This window comes from Panthera onca, chromosome A1, assembly GCF_046562875.1.
Source record: "Panthera onca isolate mPanOnc1 chromosome A1, mPanOnc1 haplotype 2, whole genome shotgun sequence".
In the NCBI taxonomy this organism is placed as follows: domain Eukaryota; kingdom Metazoa; phylum Chordata; class Mammalia; order Carnivora; family Felidae; genus Panthera; species Panthera onca.
Window position 1 is genome coordinate 101,594,287 of NC_138339.1, and position 23,701 is coordinate 101,617,987.

Genomic DNA, 23,701 nt, shown 5'->3' on the forward strand with positions numbered 1-23,701 from the left:
TAAAAAAGCATCGTCAAAATCAGTACAACGGTGCTTCGATGACTGATGAATTCCTCTGCTCACCCATTCCTCCTCCATCCATTGGGGATCCGTCGTGGGCTCACCCTTTGCCATGTGCATCTCTGAGTGCCCTGAAAGGCCCAGTGAGGTGGTCCAGCCTGCCCTCAGTGGGGTGGGGCAGGACAGGACAGGACTGTTGGGTGACAGAAACCACAGTGCTGAAAAGCCAATGCCTCACTCTGTCTTTCTGGGCCAGGGCCAAAGGGCTTGCTTGATCGGAAGTAGCTGTAAAAATTCACCAGCCCCTCAGACTCAGTGAAATAGAAAGAATCTCTTGGTGAGGTCCAACCTGCATTTTTAACCAGTTCCATTGTTAAAAATAGGTCAAAGGAAAGTAGATGTGATGAAAGTCCCTTCCTAAGGGGTGGGGAGCCATCCACCTGGGAGGTGGCTGCATTTCCCAGGACTTACCAGAAAGGCAGACACGCCTTACAGCCCAGGGGTCAGGCAGCCCTTTAGGTATGGGAGAAGAAGCCTCTTGGCCTCAGGGACAGTGGCGATTTAAAAATATGTCCACAAATTCTCTGAGACACCTCCCTTGAAAAGGTGGAGTTAATTCCTCTCTCCTTGAGTGTGGGCCGGCCCCAGTGACTTGCTTCTCACAGACAGAATGGGCCAGACATGATGACGTTTGGAGTCAAGACGAGATCCTGAAAAGCACTGAAGCTTCCTCCTGGCTTTCTCTGAAATCTCTTGCTCTGAGGGAAGGCAGGCATCACATTGCAAAGACACTCCAGCAGCCCTGTGGCTGTCCCCGTGGAGAGGAACTGAGGCCTCTCGACAACAGCCAGCATCAGCCCTATGAGAGACCATCTCAGAATTGGGCTCGTCAGCCCCTGTCAAGTCATGCCAGAGGCCTGTAACCCCGGCTGACATCTTGACTGCAACCTCAAGAGAGGCCATAGGCCCAAGCAACTCAGCTGAACTGCTCCTGAATTTCTGACCCACCAAAACACGAGAGACAATATATTTTTATTGTCATGGTAAGCTTGTTGTCCTGGGGTAATTTGTTATGTGGCAACAGGTAACTATTACAGGGGCTTTGCACACAGTTCTGGACTGCTACTGAGTGAGCCCCCTGTGCCACTCCAGTTGAGGCAGCCAGCTTGAAAACAACACCATGCAGGGTTGTGCGTGCTGTCCCGTTTGACGCATGTGTCTTCTCAACTGGCTGCTGACCTCACAGTGAAATTCCCAGGCAGAAACCTACACCGAGCTTCCAAAGAATCAGGAATTGGGGCATCCACTCCCCCGGGGGTACTATGCTTGGAGATGACGCCATTGCCCCTTCCTTACCCACAGAGTGTTCTTTTGAGACTTCTGTCTGAATGGAAGGCAGCTGGGCAGCCCCACTCCTGGCAGGGGAACAGCTTTTCTAAATGTAGAGCCAACGGCACATATGGGTATCAGAACCAGCACCTTTATTTCATTAACACCATGTTCCAACAGAATCAACTGACTGGCCATGATTTTGAAAAATAATGAAACGATGCTTTGGTGCCAAATTACCCCAGTCAACTCAACAGGAACTACGAGAGCAGGTTAAAATGTAAGTGATCACGAGTACTTTTTGGATTAGAGTGAGTTTGGGAATGAGGGAGCAGAGTACAGTCCTAATGATGACTCCTTGTTGATGGAGTTCGTATCTGACATCTCTGTGGAAGGTAAGAATGAAAAGTGACTTTGCTCGAATCAACAAAGATTTGAGTTAAAAAATTTTTTTTCAGTTAGGCTAGAACCCAGGAAACAATGGGCAACGTACGGAAATAGTTCACAGAAAAGAAGATTCAAAAAGCTCTTGATATTTGAAAAAATTCCCAATTCCACTCACAAGGAAATGTAAATTAGAACTGCCCTGAAATAGGATCTCTCACCTTTCAGATGGGCCAAAATCCAAAAGTTGGATTTGGGTAACACATTCTGGTGTTGAAGTGGTAACGAAATAGGCGCCTGTGTATGTTGCCGATCAGAGTATAGAAGGGCACACACCTCGTGGAGGAAAATGTGGCAGCATCTAACACAATGACCTATGCATTGACTGTTGAGAATGGCACCATTCCTCGAGGCTGGCACTGAAGACATACCTTCTCTGGTCACAAGCACTGTAAGCACAAGGTCATTCACTGTGATATTATCTCTAACATTAGAAGATTAGAAACGATCTAAATGTCCATAATTAGAGGAATGGTTGAATAAACTACAGTGTATTCACACACGAGGGGGCCATGTAGCTGTACCAAAAAAGGAGAAAGATCCCTACGTATGGAGTCATTGTCACGAGACCTTGTTAGATGAAAAAAGCAAGATGCAGAGCAGTGTATGTTTGTGTGTGTGTGTTGTGTGTACATATATATATACACATCTATAAAATTAGCATATCGTAAACTACATGCTATAGTATTTTATACCGTATATATTGGTACATATTTTGCAATATGTATTCGTATTCATATATAAAACATATATATAAATATGTATTGCAAAATATATATCAACAAAAAAAAACACTGGAGGGGTGCCTGGGTGGCTCAGTCAGTTAAGCATCCGACTTCGGCTCAGGTCATGATCTCGCGGTCCGTGAGTTCGAGCCCCGCGTCGGGCTCTGTGCTGACAGCTCAGAGCCTGGAGCCTGTTTGAGATTCTGTGTCTCCCTCTCTCTCTGACCCTCCCCCGTTCATGCTGTCTCTCCCTGTCTCAAAAACAAATAAACGTTAAAAAATAAAAATAAAAATAAAAAAAACACTGGAAGGAGACAGCTGAAACTAACGGAAGGAATAATGACCTAGATGGGGTTGATGGAAAAGGGTAGGTGAGAAAAAGGATACAACCAAGACTTTTCGATGCACACCTCTTAATATAGTATATGCTTTACGTGTTCAAAAACTGAATTAAAAAACAAAACTGGGCGCACCTGGGTGGCTCAGTTGGTTAAGGTGTCCAACTCTGGCTCAGGTCATGATCTCACGGTTTGTGAGTTTGAGCCCTGCATAGGGCTCTGTGCTGACAGCTCACAGCTTGGAGCCTGCTTCAGATTTTGTGTGTCCCTCTCTCTCTGCCCCTCCCCTGCTCATGCACCGTCTCTGTCTCTCAAATATAATAAAGTTAAAAAAAAAAAAAAAACTAACCCTAAATGTCAATGGAGATTAGTGACCCAAATTGTATATCAAATTAGTGATACAAAGAAAAATAATTATTTAAGTGACTTCCAATGTACTGCTCTAAATTTACATTTGTGCTTAGCGAAATCAATTTTAAGGATTTAAAAAACTTCAAAAATCTTTCAGTTTATTCGTTAGTTTCATTAGTAGTAATACCGAATGACAATTCAAATGGAGAAAGAATCCCAAAGCCAGGAATCTACTATGTAAAGAGGAGACACTTCTAGGAGCTGGACTGTGATTCTAGTTCCCTTCTGGGGCTGAAGGGCACCCCTGAAATGGGCCAGGGCGGGAACGGAGCAGTGACCAGCCGATGGCCACATATAACTGGGCATCAAGGTCCCTTTAGCAAAGGTGCACAGCCATAAAGGGCACAGGCGTCGTGAAGGACATCAGGCTCTGCCAGCCTGCACCAGCGGGACCTGAGATAACCTGTTACTGCTCCCAGGGCAGCAGGGAGCAGACACAGGAGGGAAGAAGCTTGGCCTGGCCTAGCACCTGTCAGACCCGGGCTTCTGCCCCAACCCTGCAGGTCCCCAGGAGAGAGCCGCCGGTGGGGAGGCTCCTTCCTAGCAACTTTACTGCCTGAGCACCAGGAGGGAGGAGGAAAGTTCCAGAGCCTGAGAAGAGAATCTTGGAGGCACGTTAGTGCCTCATGGCTTTTAAATAAGTGTCGTCTGAGTGGTTTGGCACACAACAGCAGTGGTGGCTCATCTACCCACCCCGCTCACCCTGCCGAACTTCTGGCCCCTTCAGGCCCAAGCAGCCTCCAGAAAGCAGCCAGAGTGGTTAAATCACTGACCCCATCTCAGCCCTGGCAGGGCAGGGGCACTCTCCTGAGTGAGGTGGGGGACAGATATCCTTTCCAAGCAGTCACATGCTTCACCCAGCTGGAATCTCCCCCATCCCTGCAAAGCATTTCCTACTAGGGAAAGCTGCAGGCAAGCCTTCCGCTCTGTTCTTGTTGTGGCCCTCAGGCTGGTGGCAGCATGCATGATGCTCCAGGAATCCAAGCTATGCAAGATCCCAGGAGTGCGCGTGGCATGAAGCAGACTGACCATGCATGGTTCCCCACCAACAGTCAGAGGACATTTCACCCCTCTGGCCCGCCCACCACCCCCACAGCATGCTTCCCAGCTCGTCTCTTCTTTGGAGAAGTTCCTACAGCAGAGGCTGGAGGATCAGGGTGTCCCATGTCCAGCGTGGCAGCAGGGCAGAGCCCAGCCTACCACACTGCCCAGGGAGCTCTCGTAACTGACCCGTCAGAGGCTGGGGGGCCCCTGGAGGAAGCAAGACTCCTACTGTTCTCCTACTATTTCCCACTTGGACATTGTCAAGCATTTTCCATTTCAACCTGGCTACCTTTTACCTCCACTCTGCCTCATCTTGACAGACATCGTTGATGCTTCCAGTTGTAGGCACCCAGCAGTCCTGACTTCATCCAACACGAAGAAGCAAAGATAAACCCATGCCTTCCCTAATAAATGAGTCCAAGGTCCCCCAGTCTGGAACTACCGGAAGTCTCCCTACATGAAAGGAGCGAGGGCCTCTGACGTCGTCTCCCCACACCCTCGGGGTTGTCTCCCGGATCACTGGCAGGGCTGCCTAGAAGGCTGGGCTAGAGAGACCGTGTGCAGTCCCCGTCGACACTGGGGGCTGATGGTAAACCCACATCCTTCCCTTTTAGGACCCTCAGCACGGGGACGGGCTCTGTAAACAGGCCTCTCTGGAAGGCATAGAAGTCACAGGGGCTCATAATCCCAGATAATCCGGCCCACTAGGTATTGCGTCTGCAGTTTCTGTGGTCCCCATGGGCAGTGTTTTGCAGATCCCGAGATGATAGATGTTACTCCCCTGGAGATTTGGATTTATTGGCCTAGTCTGGAATGGAACCCGGCCATTAACCTTTTCAATATTTATAGGGGTTCTTATCCATGTGGACCCTCATAGATCCCGCCAGACTACCGTGTCTCTTCTCCCTGCCTAAGGCCACCTTCCAAGGTTCCCTTCCTATCTCTAGATCCATCCCTTTACTATGACCTGCCCTGGAATGATATCCCCCTTCAGGGGATATCTACCACCCACATGGCGATAGTCCTCTGCCCAGTACCCAAATCAGAAGGCCAACAGTCACATGACACAGTCACAGGACACCTGTCCCAGGGGCCTCGCCCCACCCCACTGCCGCCTCTCGGGTATAAATTGGATGAGCACATCCTTGCTCCCCCCTCAGCTCTCATCCTCTGAAAAGCTGCTTCCCATGGCCTGCCTGCTGCGTTCCTCCTTAGTTTGTAAAGTGAAGAAATAGCAAAGGGACCTTACCTGGTCCAAAATTTGCTTTAGTTTTAGTAGGGGTTAGTCCACTTAACTGACCCCGGGAGAAGATGAAGAATCCACAAGAAGAGGTTTTCATGGCATGGAGGCAGCGTGGAAACAGTGTACCTTGTGTGGATCGTCCCACCTGAACTTGCAGAGCCCGTCACTGTTTGCCAGAAGGTGGCTTTCACACCTCCCGACACCACAGGAGGGAGATCAGGAGTGAGATTTTCTATGCCACTGATGATGACGTTTTGGTATTCCAAAACAAGTGACACCCTTGGAAGGATGTTCCATGTTATCGGTCACTGGAGAAATTCAAACGAAAACCGGAATGAGGTACCATTTCATACTAACCGGGGTGGCGATGATGATGATGGTGATAATAATAATAACAAGAAATAACAAGCATGGGTGAGGACGTGGAAGAATTGGAACTCGCACACCTTGCTGGCGGGAACAGAAAAGGTCCAGCCTCTGTGCGAAAAGGTTTTCATTTAAGTCAGCATGGTCCAGCAATTCCGTTCCTAGGTATATGACCAAAAGAATTCACACAGGCACTCCAAAAGATGCTCGTACTGATACGGATGATGATGTGGATGAATCTGAAAAATATCATGAAATACCTAGAAAAGGTAACTCTACCAAGACAGAAGCAGATTGGTGGTTGCCGGGGGCTGGGGAGGAGGGAGGCAACGAGGAGTGACTGTTGCGTGGGGTTCCTTTTGGGGTAATAAAAATATTTTGGAGTGAGATAGAGGAGGTGACTATGCAACAGGTAAATGTACTAAATGCCACCGAACTGTTCACCTGAAAAATGGTTCGTTTCGTGTTATGTGAATTTTACCTCGATTTAAAACAATGTTGATACGTACGCAGGAAAAAAAACAAGTAACAGTCCACTACGTGGCTTTTCAGAAGCTGTCACCCTTTGCCAGAACCTGGATAGGCAAAGGATGTATCTTCCGTGACTCAATGATTAGCCCCAGCTCCACTGTGACGTCAGTCCTTCAATAAACATCTTCACCCCGGGGACCTGTCTCAATGCTCTGTCTTCTTCATTCTCCACCTTCCTCAATGCTGCCGAGAACAACAGAGGTAGAAGAGACTTCCTAACTAGAAGGTCAGACTTACACCCAAGAATTTCTAACTGCATTTCAATTATATTAGCATAGAAAGGGAAAATACCCAGTTACAAACCCCAGCTTTGAGCCACTAAAAGGTCTTGGATATAAGGAGAACTCATACGTGTTCAGTATGAAGTCTACCTAGAAATTTCAGCTTAATCGTTTTAAACAAATAACAGCAGAAGGAAGTGGTCATAATCTACCCTTGGCTCTAATTTTAAAATGTGAATAATTAACCTTCCAGGAAAAAAAACCACACGGAATTTTAAGAGTAGTTCAATAAACGTCCAATTCAAAAATAGATCATTGCTGGTACCCATGATTTATGGTGGTGGTAATTCCCATGGAATCAGTCATGACTTCGGTTGAACTACTGGAGCATTAACGCCCTTAAATTCTGCTTTCAGGCACCTAACTGCTGGGTAATATGGATTTCTTTTTTATGTTTTTTTTTTTTAACTTTTATTTATTTTTGAGACAGAGGGAGACAGAGCATGAACAGGGGAGGGGCAGAGAGAGAGGGAGACACAGAATCTGAAACAGGTTCCAGGCTCTGAGCTGTCAGCACAGAGCCTGACGCGGGGCTCGAACTCACGGACCATGAGATCATGACCTGAGCCGAAGTCGGATGCTTAACCGACTGAGCCACCCAGGCGCCCCATGGGTAATGTGGATTTTTTATGGGGGTTAGGCTTGTGTAAAGGCATAAAAAGTTCACGTTTTTGCGTGATTTCATTATCACAACAGTGCTGTTACCACAGATTTTTATGTTCCAAAAGTCACTTTCTCCCGGGTAGAACTGCTAATACTTAGTGGTGATTTCTGGTTTATACCTAGAATGAAATACTTACCTTCGCACCCAACAGTACAAAAGCTGTTGTTCATCAGTAGCCTTATAAGAATAAAAGTCGGTGGTCCAGGCAGCCTAGCACCAATACGTTGTAACAGAAAGGCACACCCTTCCACGGGAATCTAGCTACCACAGTAGCCCAAGAAATCTCTTTTCTGACGGTGTCATTCCACAACGAGGAGGCTTCAGGATATCAACGTGCTGGTCACTGTCCTGGTGTAAACGACCTAATTACCTTCTTGCAAAATGGAAGAAAGAAAAGAGGAATAGGAGGAGGAGGAAGAAGGACGACGGGGAGAGGGAAGGCAAGAAGAGGAAGAAATAATAAAGAACTTAGGAAAGTCGTCTAGTTTCTCTGCTTCAGAAGCAGTTAACATTGGAAATAGAATGGGCCAGGCTAAACATTAACAGCTGCCTCCGGTCAGCCTTTGACAGAAACAGGGTAGCCACAGGCTGGCTTTCAGAACCCAGCTAGATGGGTTCAAAACCCAACCTCACCACTGAGAAGCAGTGTGACCCGGGGTAACTTAATTAGCCTCTCGGAACCTTTGTTTCTTCGTCTACCAGGTTGAATGTAGTAGGTCTAAATGAGAGAATCAGCTTATGGGCACTTTGCCTCGCCCGTGGTCCAGAGCGCTTAGTGCAGAACGTTCGCTACGGATGTTGATACTGAAAAGCCAGGGAAATCAGAACAGAGCCGATGCCACTGTATTTTTTTTTATTACAAAACAAATTATATAAAATAGTGATTGATTTTATGTACAATTGAACTGGAGTCACGGTCGGGAAGGCTCAGAAGATGGGGATAAGGATGTGGTTGCCGCGATTTCTTTTTCTTCGTATCTGGGAGGCAGTTCAGAGGAGAGATGCGGAGTGTATGAGATCCCAGCGGATGAAGGAGACCCAGAAATGGTGTATATAGACTCACAATCTCTCTCAGAGCCCACACCTTGGCCCCCAGGAGTTGGGGTCCTACTAAAAAGAAGGAAGGAGAACAGAAAGGAAGGAGAGAATAGTGACACACGTTAAATATGAGGTTCTTTTCAAACATTTAATTATATGCTTTTAGGAGCATTTGCAAGGATCTCAGGAGTAATTTCTTCCATGTTGTATTTCTTATAGATACATCTCGATTCCTTACTCCCTACTTTCCTTACAGCTGATTGTAACATTAAGAGAATTTCACCCTGTTTTGTTTTCCTTGACATTGAGAAGACGCGAGGTAGGAACGTATAGGTGCCATCCAAAATGAGTATACACACACACACACACACACACACACACACAGAGTTATTAGTCTTCTCTGCCTGACTCTTCTCTGTTTCTGTATTCCGGGACAGCTAGCATAAGGCAGACAGACTGAGGCAAATAGAAAATTAAATCAAACCAAAAACTTGAAGGGAGGCAGTAAAGCACAGTGGTTACTGGAGCGAGTTCTACCAGGCAGACCTGCCTCTGAATTTCTACTCCACCGCTTTCTAGCCGTGTGATCGTGAGCAAGTTATTTAACCTCACTAAGCCTCGGCATCCTCATCTGTAAAATGGGGATGATCAGAGTGCCTACTCTCCTACCCATGAGAATTACATGAGATAATGCAAGTAAAGCCAGACTGTGGCATACAGAAATCATGGTAGTAGCAAGTAGGAGTTGTTGTTGTCGTTTTTTAAGTTAATAGACATTTATTTAGGGCTTGGGGAGGTTCATCATTGGAGTAAAGAATATAAAAATTCACTAACAAAATTCTACAAATGCCCAGAACGTAACCTCCCCTTCATCCCTGCAGGACGGTTCCTATATCCATCTCTGGTTGGATCTCCAGCTCACCACCCAGTTTGAAGCACAACAAGAACATGGGCCTTAAAACACGAAGGACGAGGTAAGGCAGCGCCCATCCCCAGCAGTGGGGGTTTCCAGACATCCCGGTGGCCATGAAAGTCAGCCTCCCAGCCAGTCTGGCCGCCTCCAGCCTTTCCCCATTATGAACTGCACCAACCACCGCTTGCATCCAATGGCCATGTCTCTAAAACCTTCAGCTGCGTCCCTCTGCAGGAAGGAAAAACACCTAGATTTATGTTGTTTAATCTAACCCCAGGTATGCGTCCTAATTTGTGGCATATGGGGAGCGTGGCAGAGGGGAGTGTGAATCTTATCTATCTCTTCATTCAGTCTGAGAAGGTTCCGAGGCCCAGGGAACAACTGAATATTGAGAAGAGAAGCCAAACTTGGTCAGGTCAGGGTGCAAGCTGATTTTAGCCAGTCACCCAAGTACCTCCATGAGGTACTGAAAACCTGTGTACCTGTTGGAGGTCGCTAGGGGACCCCCATATCTCCCGATGATCTAAAGCGGCAAAGCCTAACATAGGGGGCCTCGCAAGCCCTGTCCCAGTGCTCAGTCTGGCTGATGAAGTGTTAAACATTTGGAGGCTCACCCATGCTAGGAACTCATAAAGATAGCTGGAGAAGGCTTCATATTAACCCGGCATAACCACCTTTACAATTTTTCACGTATGTGCTGCCTACAGTTTCCTGAAAGGTACCGTTACTATTAAGGCAATAATTCTGATATCATGTCAGCAAAAAAGATCCTCCCCCTCTAACGTTGATTCCTGTACCGCAGCCTTAAAACTAATTTGGCCTGAGCTTAGCCACAGACCCGAGAAGGTTAAACATGCTTACTCTTGAAGTGCAAACGCAAAGTCTTACCCATAGTTAAAAATACTGTAATACGAAGGTGGATTTTCATTCGGAAGCAAACCGTTAGCCCCAGGACTTCGGGTTACTGCAGAAGCTGAAGATTCAGGAAAGTAAGGTGGTGGAGGAGGTGGGAATATTATCACGGCATCACCTGAGGAAAGACAGTATTTCGTTGAAAACAGGTGAGAAAGAAATGCAAGCACATCAACAAGAGCAAAATAAATTGTTACGTTTGGCCCATGTATGTAAAAGGTCAAAACACCTATGCCAACTCCAGAATTGAAAAGTGGGACTATCAAATTCACAGAGACATAGGGTGGATGTAGCCAGGGGCTGGGACAAGGGGGAATTGGAATGAATGTTTAACGGGGGACGGTTTCTTCTTGATGATGAAAAACTTCTAGAACTTGGTAGTGGTTATGGTTCCAAACACCGCGGATGTACGTAATGCCTCTGTGCACTTAGAAACGCTTAAAATGGTACATTTCATGTGATCTATATTTTACCACAGTTTTTTTCAAACAGTGGGCCACTATTTGCTAGCAAGTCTGAGCTAAAGCGTTTCTGTGAAGCATTCGCTTCCTGGGGTTGTCTCCTGCTGCAAAGCTTACTCCTTCTCAATTTGAAATTGTGAGTCATCGACACTGAGCTGTTGGATGAGGCGCCTTGTTCCTTACATGCGGTGTTAGCCTCTGAGCAAATGACAACAGGCTAGGCCACAGCCGCTCTTTCAACTGCCAAAGCTGTGCTGCGCGCCCTTCTACAAGCTTTTATTCACCCTTTCACCCAAGCTTTCCAAGAGAAAGTCACACTCCAGTTAAGCTTGTTTTTCTGTTTTCGGTTTTGGTTTTTGTGTCTGCCTTTCTGTTGCTGCTGTTCATTCCAGAACACATCCCGTGTTGTGGGGAGGAGACAGTGGAAACCAGATGCAAACTCTACCTTGTACTCCAATTCCAATACAGAACGTCCCACATGGGTTGCCCAGATCATTCTGGCCCTGCGGCAGCACCAGAGGTCTGCTGAAATCGAGGTCCGAGGGCAGCCTCTGGAAAGCCGGCAGCACCAAATGACAGCTTAGGCAACGTGAAGGAGAGAGGACTTTGATTCACCACAGGGAGGCAACCGGTTTGTACGGGCAGCAGACCCGAGGCCCGTCTAGGTCAGGACAAGGTTCGTTACCACTACCAGGGTGCCATTTGCCAGTTACCAGACTCTCGGGGCCTGGGCTGTCACATCTGTGACCGGCAGGCCATCCCTAACTGCACCTGCCTCAGAGAACGGGCAGGAGGGCTGGGTTCTTGTGTGCTGGTCACACAGCAGACTGACTCAGCTCTAACACACCCGCGAAGGTGCTTAAAGCCCAGGCCACCGGCAAGTGGCACCGATCCACGTGTCGGACGAAACACTCCCGGCTGGCCACTCTCCGCCGTATTACCTCGACTGCTTCCCCAAAGCGGACTTAGCCCTGCCAAAAATGTGTTAAGTCTTTCTCTCCCTCCGTGAGCACATGGTGCCTAGAGCTTAAAATGTACGTCGCTAACCTAAACTTGATAACATATAATGGTTATCTTGGGATCCTCATGTAGTTTTTTTCACAGGTCTTGGTAGGTCAGAGGAAGTAAGGCTGACTGTGCACTTTAATTACACAGTGTGGAACAAAAGCCCCAGGAATAAGCCTCTAGAGCAGGCCGGTCACCTGTCCAATGCAAACAAGGAAGTGCTCAAAGCCACCAGCTGTCTCTGGGGCTTGTCCAAGCCTCTGCTTGTCCTCCCTCTGCAAGGGAGGCTCCCCGCCCTCCCCACCCTTGCAACCTGCTCTCCCTGAAAGCAGCCCCGTCCCCCCTGGATTTCCCTTTCACTGTGTCCCCCAGGACCTGATGTCTTCTGGGAGGTGACAGCAGACATCCCTCAAGGGAGGCCTAGCTCATAGCCCTGCTTGTATATCCTGGATGCGGCACTGAGTGTGCCCACAACGGGGATATCTCGTGTGTCTGGGGAGGAGGGGCTTCCATTCCAGGAACAGCTGAATTCTGGGACTTGGCCAAGGACTGCCTCTTATCACCCCAATCCTTCATAAGGCAGAACTGAGCATCAACAGACAACGTCTATCTGGAGTCTTAGCAATTACACCAAAAGGCATGGCTGCGGAAAACCTAAACCCTATCCCATAATATCAAAGGAGAGAAAAACAAGGAGTTAGGCTGCCAGACTTTCACAGGGGTGATGGTACTGAAAGGGTTAAGCGGAAAAGCCAGCCTCAGGATGAGACCACCCAGGAGTCACTGTGCCCCAGCACCAGCAGCCCTGCTTTCTGCTGCCCCTCAACTCCAGCCACAAGGAGAGAGGCTGAGCCCCAAAGATCCCCCGATAGTAAACCCCAAGGGCATACCTCGAAATGCTCCCGAGTAAGTGGAAGACTGTAAGCATCAAACGCGTGTGTTTACTTAGACCCACCGTGTTCCCCAAAAGGACTGAGAACATCTACAACATAGGGTAAGCCCTTTAGCCAAGTAACGGCTGCCCAGGACCCTAGGCAAAACCAGTGCTACGCGGGGCCACGGTGTGTGCGTGGCCGCCTACCTGGGTTGGGATCCTGGCTCTGCCACTTGCTGGTCTGTGCCCTCGGCAAGTTATTTGAGATCCCTGTGCCTCAGTTTCTTCATCTCTAACGTGGAGATACTAAGAGTAGGCTGCCTCATTGGGTGGTTGTAGGTGTGAAAGAATTTGACAGAGTAGGTCCTTGAAGAACACTTGGATGGGTATTTGGTCCCAGGATGAACCCTGCATCTGTGTTAGCTATTATTAATGTATAACTGATATTGGTGTGGCCCCCATAAATACATAAATACACAAATAAGCCGGGAACTTCAACCATGGCTCAAGGATGTGTCTGTAAACCCATGTGCCCTGCTCTCCAAGGCCGGTGCCATGCGAGGCTGGCAGTCCAGGGAACCCCCTGCCGTGAATACTGCTGCTTCCACCAGACCCCCCCCCTCCCGAACATGAGAAACGTGCACCACACTCCTTCTCTGCTCCTGTCCCATCATGCTCTTTGCCGAGCCTTGCAGATGTCAAGGCTACGGCTTCAGAGCTTTTCCCTTTCCAAAGCAGGAAACTGAAAAAAGAAAAGAGCGATTGGTGAAACTGAACAGCAGTGGGGTTTTTCATTGGTTGTGTGAAACTGAGGAAAAGCTACTGATGTTCTGTAGGGGGCCGACTCTGGGAGCTATTCCTCCATCTGTTCTGCAGAACCCAGAGAACTCATAAGTCCTGGCTGGGCATTCCATGGGGGAAAGAAGTGACAGGTGCGATCACAGTTCAGTTTCACCTGTGCCACTATTTCCAAACTTCGCCTCCATCCTGAAGCCATGGATAAAGTGACAGCAAACGAAGAACGACGTGGGAAACCTTGCAGAAAGCCGCCTCAAAACATAGAAGATGGCTGGCCTTGGGACAGACAGGATCCTAGAATGTTAGTGCTGCAAGGAATCTCAGCAATGCAAGGCTCATTTTATAGATATGTAAACTAAGGCCGGAAGAGGTTAAGGACTTCCCAAGGACAACCAGCCAGTGATAGCCAGGGATGAGAGTCTGCATGGCCGGCACAAAGTGCCATGTCACTTGGCAGGTCTCTAACGTGACAAAAGGTTCCCAGGCTCTCCTTAGCAGTTTCTGTCACCTTCCTCTTAATTTGCTCTGTGACCTCAGTCAAGGTCACAACTTAATGTCCCAGTGCTTTTGCTAAATAATAAGGAATTGCTGGGAGGAGATGAGGTGTACAAGGATTCTTCCAGGGCTTAACACAGCAGCAGGACTGTGCACATGTGCGTATGCGTGCACATGTGTGTAAGAGAGAGACACAAAAAAGAGAGACTCTGGGCCAGACCCGAGGGCAGCCCAGTCGATGCTACAGCCACTGTGCTATGAGCATGCGTAGGAATGACAGCCACCTACCTACAGTGACCTGGACGGGCTCCGTGTTCTGGATCTGTCTGTCTTCAGCTTCAGAGGCCTCCTGGCCCACATTCAAGTTGTTTCTCTTCTTAACATGGGCAACCACAAAGAAACACAATCCCATGAGTACAATCAAGGGTCCCATGATCTGCAGGGATAGGAATCCACAGATCTGGGGCTCCACGTCGGCAGTGTCTGTCTCATTCAGGGGTTCCTGTGCCCAGTCGGAGCCACATCCAGGGACCCAGATGCCAAGTATGCTGATGAGCATGCCGCTTGTCAAGAACAGAAACCCAAAGATGAGGCACTGGGCAAACTGGCGGCTCTCTCCACAGAGGAAGGCTCGGTCGGGGTCCGCCTGACTGCCTCGCAGGTGCCCCTCCCGGAGCTGAAGCCGTGCCCGGGAGCGGGCCAGGATCACAGCCCCAAGCCCAACGGCGGCACAGGCAGGCCCAGCGACCTTCAGCACCATGCTGCAGTCTGGGAAGGTTTTGTATTGGCATGTCTGGAACCCAAAGATGGAGAGCAGGACTCCCACGCACAACAGGATGGCACCAAAGACAAAAAGGAAGAAAATGACCTTGCTGACACTCCTGTCTGGCTGGATCCCATCTGGCTCAGCAGCAGCAGCTACAGGAGACATGGCCAGAAGAGGCCCCTTCCCCAGAGCCAGGCAGAATGGATTTCCTTTCCTCCGGTGGTTGGTCTCAACAGCTCTGAAAATGTAACCAAACACCAAATTAAAGTGGGCACAGGTGTTCCTGACCCGCCCTGGCCATTTCAGAAATCACACTAGGATGAAATCATAGGAACAGAACTTTATGCAAAGGATACACTGGGGAACAATGAGCTGGTTTATGAGTCAGAAGCACCGGCATTCAGAAACTTTTGAATATGTAATTTTATGTAGATACTCAAGAAGAGGAAATGCAATGACCATGCACCTAAGAGTATCTTTAAAAAAACAAAACCCATACAATAAACGTAACTGGGCGTGGCTTTTCCTGTTATGAGTCTTACAAACTCACTTCCCCAGGCAAAAACAAAAACAAAAAAACAAAAAAACAATGGCGAGTGAGGGAAGAACTACTGGGATTATTTCTGATTTACAGACATCCCACGTTTCATCACAGCTGCTCCGAACATTTCTAAATCGGTAAATTTTCGTTCAGTAACTAACTTTCCATTTCCTGTTTTAGACTGTGGCAACTTTCCATTCCCAGCCCTTTTCTAAGGCTGTCACATCTCCAGGAGGCCCAAGGTCAGCAGTTTCAATTGAATGGGAAGGCAGTTCAGGAACAGAGTGGATTTGGTGGATTTTAAGCGAACTGTGTCAAACTTCGCCCCTTGAGTTCTCAAACAGGCACTGGGGCTGCGCCGGCCTGGCTGACCGGGCTGGGATGACCCAGGGGTGTGTGGCACAGTGGGTCAGGCGAGGCCTTGCCTCCCAGGCGTGCAGATGGCCTCTCACTCACCCTCCTCCAAAGTGCCTCTCACTTCCACAAAAAAGGTGTAGGCTCAGTTAAAAATAAGCAGCCAATAAAACCACCAGTTACAGAGCACTAAACAGCAAGAGAACTTGACTTTGGAAGAAGCGGGTCAGTGAAACCAAGTGGGAGAGTACCTTCCACAAGATTACCAAGCCTCGCGCTTACATTATCCTATATGAAGGGTGCCCTATGCCGTTGTGAAAAAGTTGCCTAGTTTACTACGTTGACTAGTTATCTCTTCTTACTCTAATGAGTGGAATATTTTACCAGGACCCTTCAAGTTGAGGCACTGGAAAAGGCAACCTAAACGTGAACACCATTTTTACCTGCTCAAGGAAAGAAAACTTAAAATGCTTTGTGCCATTTGTATCCATGATCATATGAAGGAGATTGAGATTGAGGCTCTAAAGCCAAGGCCATCTTGATAGATCCAAATGAGGCCCAAGGAGGGTCAGCTAATTTAGGTAACGAAAGCAAATAGCTAGTCTTACACTAGGAAGTACTTTTCCAGGAAAATGTGCACTGAAATCAGAAGGAAGTTGGGGCGAGAAGGAAATATTGGAGGGAAATAAGTTTCCATTTTAGACCTAGACAAACTATATTTATGAAGATGCAATAAGCTGAGACAAACACTTAAAGACAAGGTTGCACTAACTGAAGAAAAAGAAATCTAGATCATGTAATCTCTTTTGCTGGTTCCAGTGATAAGGGTGATTCTCTGTTACAAAGTCCTATCAGGAATTTCTGGTGCCTTCAACTCTGAAGCGAGTCACAAGGCTTCAAATGACTTCAGGCAAATTCCCAAATACTAGTAAATAGAAGCCTAAAACTGGACTTGTAGCTCTTTTCCATGGACTAGTGGACTAAACACCTGCCATATGTATTAATCCCTCATCCAAAATAGCGTGTGGGTAGTCTGTCTGTCTCGTATACATGCACTCACAAACGGACACAAAGACATCTACACTAACAGAAGAGTAAACCTTTTTTAAATACCAACCTACGTTTAATGTCCCCAAAGCCGAATCCACCTCCCCAACACAATTTTTCAAAGGACATTTCCAAATCATCGGCATCTCCCCCAGCCTAAAACTCGGGTGCATCTGGGGATCCAGGCAAGGGCAGCCAAAAGTCTTTACAGGGAGTAGTTTCGTGGGTTTTAAGGAGCCGGAGCGCAACAACAGCCCCGAGCGGTTCCGCTTGTGGCTCCCACCCTTGCAGGTTTAGCTCAGGATCTCCGGCGCTGGCGCCGCATCGCTCCCCAAGACTTGGTCCCAAAAGCGCAGCGCCAGACCCCGCGCGGGGACCCAAGCCGCTTACCTGAAGCTTCGTCAGGCGTGCGCGCTGCCTGCGCCGGGGCGCGTCCCGGGAGCCTGGCCCGGGCCTGGGGGAACGCGCTCTGGGAGGCGGCGCTGGCCGTGGGCACCCGGCTGGGCGCGGCCTCCCTGTGGCAGCCGGCACCGCACGCTCCCACCTGCGCGTCCGGGCGCGGAGGGCGGGCCGCCACTGTATTTACAGGAGGAGGCGGTGCCAGAGGGGGCGCGGCGGGGCAGGGCCGACTGGCGGGAGCTGGCCGCCACCGGGTGCTGCCCTTCGGGGCCGCAGACGCGCCCGGCGCGGCAGTGGAGGACGGGGGACGGCCTTGGAGCCCGGGGCGGGCAGATCTGGCCGCTTCTACGCCCGTGACCGTGCGCGCAAGGAATCCAGGAAAAATGGGCACCCCCGCCACTTCTCTGGCCCACAGCCGTGGGAGGTAGGGGGCGGCGAGTTGAGGTTCTCCTCCTGGCTGTCCGAACTGCGCGCTGCGAGATCCAGGCAGCAGGAAGGGAGCCGGTTCCCTTCGGGATCCCGGGCCCAGAGTTGGGGCAGAGGGAGACGCGGGAAGGGGACTCGCCCGCTGCCCTCTCCGATGTGCTGGTGGCCCAGGCAGGACTGGGCCCTGCGTTCCTGAGGCCGCGCTTTCGGCCACGACGCCGTCTAGGGCTAGTCTACCCAGCAGCGTGTGCCACTCCTGCCCCTCCGGAGACCTTGAAGGGGGGGGGGGGGTCCCTGGAGCAAGTCCCTCGCTGCGAGCTCCCCGACCAGGAAAGGGTTATGGAGACACCAGGTCCCTGAAACTTGCGCTCTATTAGAATGTGAGACAAGGGTCCTCCATACCTGAGCCATCCAGGCAGGAGCTCCTAGCTCCAGTACTGAAGCAGGCCTTGGGCAGGTCAGCTCTGTCCCTTCCGCGCTCACACTTAGGCTCGGTCCGCCTTACCACAGAACCCCCTTTCGGGTTCTCGATTGTTAATAGTCTACCGGAATTAAACTGGTAACTTTCCCTGCCCTTGAACCAGTCCTTTCCTTTCGGGATGGGTTTGCTAATCCCCATGCTATTTGTAACCTGCCTCACGACACGTGACAGGGACCCAACCGTGCCAGTTTCCACACCAGAGGTCAGGGCGCTGTGGAAGGTGAATCAAAGGCTCAGCCCAAGTACAGCGGGGGAGCCCTGGGGACTTTCCCCAGCTCCATCGCTTCTCCCCACTTCCTGTCCCCTTTGCCTGAAACCCAGTCTGGAGTTAATGCCAATTGCTTTAAGCTTTTTAAAGTGTGAGCACTCTGCATATCTAATACAGCAAGTTGTTCTCTAGGTCTCATTCTGCTTAGCTGATTTCAAGGCATGAGAAGGAGGGGACAGAGGGAGGCAGAGGGAAGGGCGCTTCCCTGGACTTTGAGTGCGGGACCCCCGGGTCGGAGACATGAGGCTTGGGGAGGGAGGCATACTGGACACGTTCCTGCTTTGGGAGTTGCTGGGGACAGTTGTCCCGGTGGCCAGATGTCGCCTTTCTCCCAGCCGGAGTGCCTTGGCCTCTGAGAATCTCTGCCCTGACTGAACATCACTGATTGTCACGGTAATGCATAATACTGATGACACCACCACCCCTTGTTCTGTGCCAGGCCCTGCGTTACCCACTCTACCTACAGCCTCCACTTGTTTAGTATGTCTCCAGCGCCGCAGAGAAGGCTGGAGCCAAAGAGGATGGGGGGCTAAAAACCGGTCCGTTTTCAGTTGTGGAAACCAAGGCCCAAGGGCAAAAATTGACCTCCCCAGCTGACTCGTACGGAGCAGGGGCCTGAACCAGATGTTCTGGCTGTTCCTCCTAGGTACACCCATCACCCAGAGGACGCACAGTGCCATGAACTCAGAATGTGGCTTTTTATTACGTGGCTTTTTAATCAGTGTAATAATATAGACACCGTATCCCAAGGACATTGCAGCAATCCGTGTCCCGGGTGGGGATCCTGGTCAAAGTGTCAGGATATTTCCAAGGTAGAGAGGCCTCAAAGTACACCTAGCTAACAAGCAGAGAGCCAGCAGGGGTGATTTCACAACAGCAGTGGACACGGAGCTTTCTAAGAACACAGGCCCTGAATACAGAAAGTGCTCTCCCTACGCAGGCCTGCTAACAGCTCTTTTTTGTACAAGGGGGTTTCCATCTGCTTTCCCCGCTCATGCTTTCCTTCTCCTGTATTTGAAACTCAGTCTCTGGTCACGTCGTGTGCGGACCTGCGAGGGCCCTGTTGACACAGCTGCCCCCCCCCCCCCCCCGGTGCCACATGACTGCGGGCTGGCCACACATGACGGACTTGAATGTACTGGCACCAAGGACGATCAGATTAGCCTCCATTTGGGATATATCTGCCGCTTGGACTGTTTGTCTTTTGGAGCCTGTTTGACTAAATTAAAATCCTTAGAAACCGATCAGCACTCAAGTATGAAAGACATGACCACCAGCCTCCAAGGTGCTCGTTTTCATAGCAGACCTACTTTCAGGAAAGAGGCTGGGTCACCTCCTGCCTGTGTAAAACCAAGTGGCCTTTTCCAGCTTGTGTGGTAGTGAAAAAAGACAAGACCAGACAGACTCCTTAGAAAAAGAGCTGCAGAATGAACTATTAAAAACGGATGAATCTTGCATTCAGGAAGTGAATCTGGACAGCAAAGACGTGGCATGCGTTCATTCATTCATGCGGCAAATATTTAGTGAGTACTGAACACATGCCAATAAACAAGACACAAAATCCTTTGCCCTCCTGGAATTTCTATTTTAATAAGGAGGAGAAAGACAATTAAAAAAAAAAAAAAAGACACGTACACTATCCGGAGTATTAGGTGGCAGTAAGTGTTGTGGGGAGTAAGAAATCCCAGGAGGAGGCAGGGGACATTTCGCTTTCAGCAGGGTGGCTGAGGAAGGCGTCTCTGAGAAGGTGACACTGGCAGAAATTTGAAGGGAATGGGGAAGCGAGCATAGTGATGATCTATTATTGCCTAACAAATTACCCCAAAACTTAGAAGCTTAAAACAACAAAGATTTATTATCTCTCACTGTTTCTGAGGGGCTGGAATCTCAGAACAGATGGGGGAGGGTGGTTCTGGCTGGGGATCTCCCATCAGGTTGCTGTCAAGCCATCTGAAGGTGACTGGGGCTGGTGGGTCTGCCTCCAGGGTGGCTCACCCATGGCTCTGGGCAGGAGGCTTCAGTTTCCAACCATGTAGACCTCTGCAGAGAGCCGCCTGATTGTCTTCATGACACAGAAGCTGACTTCCCCTAGACTGTGTGATCCAAGAGAGAGCGAAGGAGGGGGAAGACGCAGTGCATTTCGTGATGTGGTCTCTAACGTCCTACACCATCACCTGGCTTTGCGTTGTTCCTTCGAGTTGGGTCAAAGGGAGGGAAATTAGTCTCTACCTCTTGAACATATTATAAAACATATTATAAACATTATAAACATAGTATTTATAATTATAACATATTTATAACATATTATAAAACTATCACAGGGAACAATAGTGATATTTATCACTATCACTATTTATAATAGTGATATTATAAAACTATCACAGGGAACAATAGTGATATTTTGGCAAAGGTGGGAAGAGCACTTCAGACAAAGGAAAGAGCGGATGCAAAGGCCCTGAGGCAGAAGCAGGGATGGCATATTCGAGGAAGAACAAGAGGGAGGCGAAGGTGATGAGGTAAGCAAGGGGATGAGGAATAGGAGAGGAAGTCAGAGAGGAAAGGTGTGAGGTGAAGGGGGGGGGAGGGGCACATGCACCAGATTGCGAAAAGCTTTGTGGTGCTCTGAGTGACATGATAAGTCTTGGGAAGCTTCTTTAGCGGAGTGTGTCGTAGTCTGACTTTTTTTTTTTTTTTAAAGGAAACAGTGGCTTCCAGGTGAGAGTCACATGAGGTCCTCCTCAGACTCAGGAAGGGTAGAAGGGAGACATTTAGGAGGCTAATAAAATAACCCAGGAGATAAATGACTGTAGCTTGTGTTTGGAGGTGATAAGGCAATTGGACTCTCTACATGCCAGGAAGAGAGAGTCAACAGGGTTTTCCTTGGACTGGATGTGGGTTTTGACTTTAAGCTTTTGGGCCTGGGGAACCAGAAGGATGGTTCTGGCATTGCCCCAAGATGGGGAAGAATGGGGGCACCTGGGTCGTTCAGTCGGTTGAGTGCCCGACTTCCGTTCAGGTCATGATCTCATGGTTCCTGGGCTCAAGCCCCACGTCGGGCTCTGTGCTGACAGCTCAGAGCCTGGAGCCTTTTCAGTTTCCGTGTCTCCCTCTCTCTCTGCCCCCACCCTGCCCGTGCTCTGTCTCTCTCAACACTAAATAGACATAACAAAAAAAGAAAAGAAAAGAAAAGATGGGAAGAATGAAGGCAGGACCAGTTTGAGAGGGAAGCTTTGGGGCCTGTTAACTTTAAGGTGCCCAGGAGACATCTGAGTGGAGACGTTGAGTAGGCAACTTTCCTGTGCTCTGTCGGGTCTGTTGGTTAAATCAAGAGGGCTGGGGTCCCTCTCACACGTGCATACGTGGCTACACCCGCCGGGTAGCAATCAGTGTGACTGAGGGCTCCGAGCAGGCACGGAGCCGTGGGCAGTCCGGGGCTGACCGGTGCGGGTTCCAGTGTCTCCAGGGGCCGCCGGCAGCCAGCGTGGCCAGGAGGGAGCGCTTTCCGCCAGTGCGGACACGTCCGCTGCTCTGTTCCCAGAGCAGTGCCCTGCGGAACCGTGTCCTCCACTCCCCCCCCCCCCCACCCCCAACCCCGGGACAGGCCACGTGACACTCCCGGGAGCACTGCCCCGCTGAGAAGCAGCTTGGGGCGGGCCGGCGGTGCAGATTGGCTTCTGGCGCTCAGTATCTCGGTTTCCGGATTTACAAGACTGCAGAAGGACAGGGAAGCAGCCAAGTGTGCCACATTCTTGTTTCTCTCTTCTGCCCCAAATTAACCTCAGCAGCCCGAAGCATGCTTTTCTCTTTCCCGTATCTGACGTTTCTCGGGACTCTGATGGAATTTGCTCTCGAGCGCTTGGTCTCGGGTCCGTATTTCAGGGAGTGCTCCCAGGACACCTGGCGACACCTCTGAACCTAGGCGGGTGTCCTACAGCTGCTGGCCCCTGCCAAGCTGCCGCGGTCAGGGGAGGCCGAGGCTCCGGGGCATCTCCTTCCTCTGCGCCCCTGTGTGGGACTTAGAATAGGCCTGACAGGTATACCTGGGTAGGATGGACTGACTTGGCGGGCTTGAGCCGAGGGCTTTTATTTGGCCCCTTAGCTGACCCCCAGTGCAGACTGATCTTTTGCAGAGTCATTTTATTGCCTGGAATGGTTCTGTTGACTTTCACTGGCGATAACAGCTTGGCAGGAGTGCGACGAGCTGAAGCCAGGGCTCCGGAACTCGAGGGGTTGTTTCGGAGAGAGTGAGTGAGGATTTGCAATGGTCTCGGCCTCCGACTGGCCAGACAGAGAGGGCACTTCGACAGTGGTGGCAGCCTGCGGGCAGCGGGCTGGAGGACAGACCAACACACTGACAGCAAGAAGTTTCTGGAAATGTGACCGTTTCCTGGCACCTTGCCTTGCCTCCATCTAACACCTCGTGCTGACTGGGTGGCAAAGAACAAAGTGTTTCTCCCCAGCATGTAAAAGGGTGTGAGTGGACCACAGTTTAGATCCCGGCTTTGCCACCTAGTAGCTGTGTGACCTTGGGCAGGCAAACAACTTTTCCGTGCCTCAGTGTCCTCATTTGTAACACGGGAATAAGCAGACCTACCTCAGAGGATGTCTTGAAGAATAAATTTCTGGCACGTGACCGGCCACCAACAATGTATTTCTGGCTAGTCACCTCATCTTCTATCTGTGCCTCTTTCCTGGCCTATAATTTTCACAAGGCTGATCTGACCAATCCATGGAGAAGGTTAAGGGATAGATGAGGACAGAGATCAGGAGCTCTCTCTCAGAGCAAAATGAATCGTGTCGACTTCTCTCGCGCAATTGCAATGGTCTGAGCCGCTGCTAACTCAACCATAGCACATTTCCCAGTTATTTCTAGGGGTCCTCAAAGGTATTTATGACATGATTTCAAAAACGACCTGTCCAGTTGGCCACTCTGTGTTGTCTGCCCTGTTGTTCTGCCTCTGCTCCACCACCATCCCCAGCCACCAAAGCTTCTGGAAGGGGCCTTGCCGCTGTTGGTGTCCCCGGAGGGATATGTGGGGACCCATGCAGGCTGCTCCCCCAGCCAGTCGGTGGCCAGGGTCCGGGGTTCTACCTGCCGTCCTCTCCTGGATCCACCTGTGCATCTCGGGCCCATCACTACACCCTCGGTTCTGGCCCTCCACTTCCTGGTTGCCCCCGATGATTCCAAAGAGGAGTCAGTTCAGCTTATAGTGCTCCAAAAGTACGGCCAGGTGAAGTAGATATGATAATAAATGAGAAAAGGAAAGGAAAACGAAACGTTGGGTATATTTCCAACCTGATTCACACAGCTCGTGGTGATGGATGGTATGGTCTGGTGTGGATGCCAGGATCAGGTGTGGACGCTTGTCTGAGACACGTAGAGATGGCTCTCCGAATGGCTCTGCCCAGACTGGGAGCGGGCCACCCGATGGCGGAAGTGGCATCTGTGGGGACCCCAGCCCCCAGCTGGAGCCCCGAGGCAGGGTGCAGCGTCCCCGGTGGTCCCTCACAGTCACACACTCGAACACTTGGCTTCTCCCATAGCGA

The 23,701-nt window shown here is 49.9% G+C and overlaps 1 protein-coding gene across 2 annotated transcripts; it reads right to left on the minus strand.

The window, feature by feature from the left end:
• Nucleotides 1–8,197: 8,197 nt before the first annotated feature.
• Nucleotides 8,198–17,985, minus strand: TMEM171 (transmembrane protein 171). Of its 2 annotated transcripts, none has more exons than XM_060635561.3 (4): nucleotides 17,808–17,985; nucleotides 14,161–14,876; nucleotides 10,216–10,357; nucleotides 8,198–8,483 (listed from the first exon to the last, which is right to left on the minus strand). In XM_060635561.3, exons 2-4 carry the CDS (start codon nucleotides 14,801–14,803, stop codon nucleotides 8,288–8,290), a joined length of 981 nt encoding a protein of 326 aa, XP_060491544.3. In that variant the 5' UTR covers nucleotides 14,804–14,876; nucleotides 17,808–17,985; the 3' UTR covers nucleotides 8,198–8,287. The 2 variants fall into 2 exon arrangements, with proteins under 2 accessions (XP_060491544.3, XP_060491543.3); XM_060635560.3 differs by having other exon boundaries at nucleotides 8,199–8,486.
• Between the last annotated feature and the right edge of the window lie 5,716 nt (nucleotides 17,986–23,701).

Coding starts and splice junctions, on each gene's coding strand:
- TMEM171 (XM_060635560.3), bottom strand. CDS start 14,803: ATGTCTCCTGTAGCTGCTGCTGCTGAGCCAGATGGGATCCAGCCAGAC. Junction 10,358..14,160: donor GCCCGTCCAGGTCACTGTAG/GTAGGTGGCTGT, acceptor GTCTTTCCTCAG/GTGATGCCGTGATAATATTC. Junction 8,487..10,215: donor TACAGTATTTTTAACTATGG/GTAAGACTTTGC, acceptor CCTTCTTTTTAG/TAGGACCCCAACTCCTGGGG.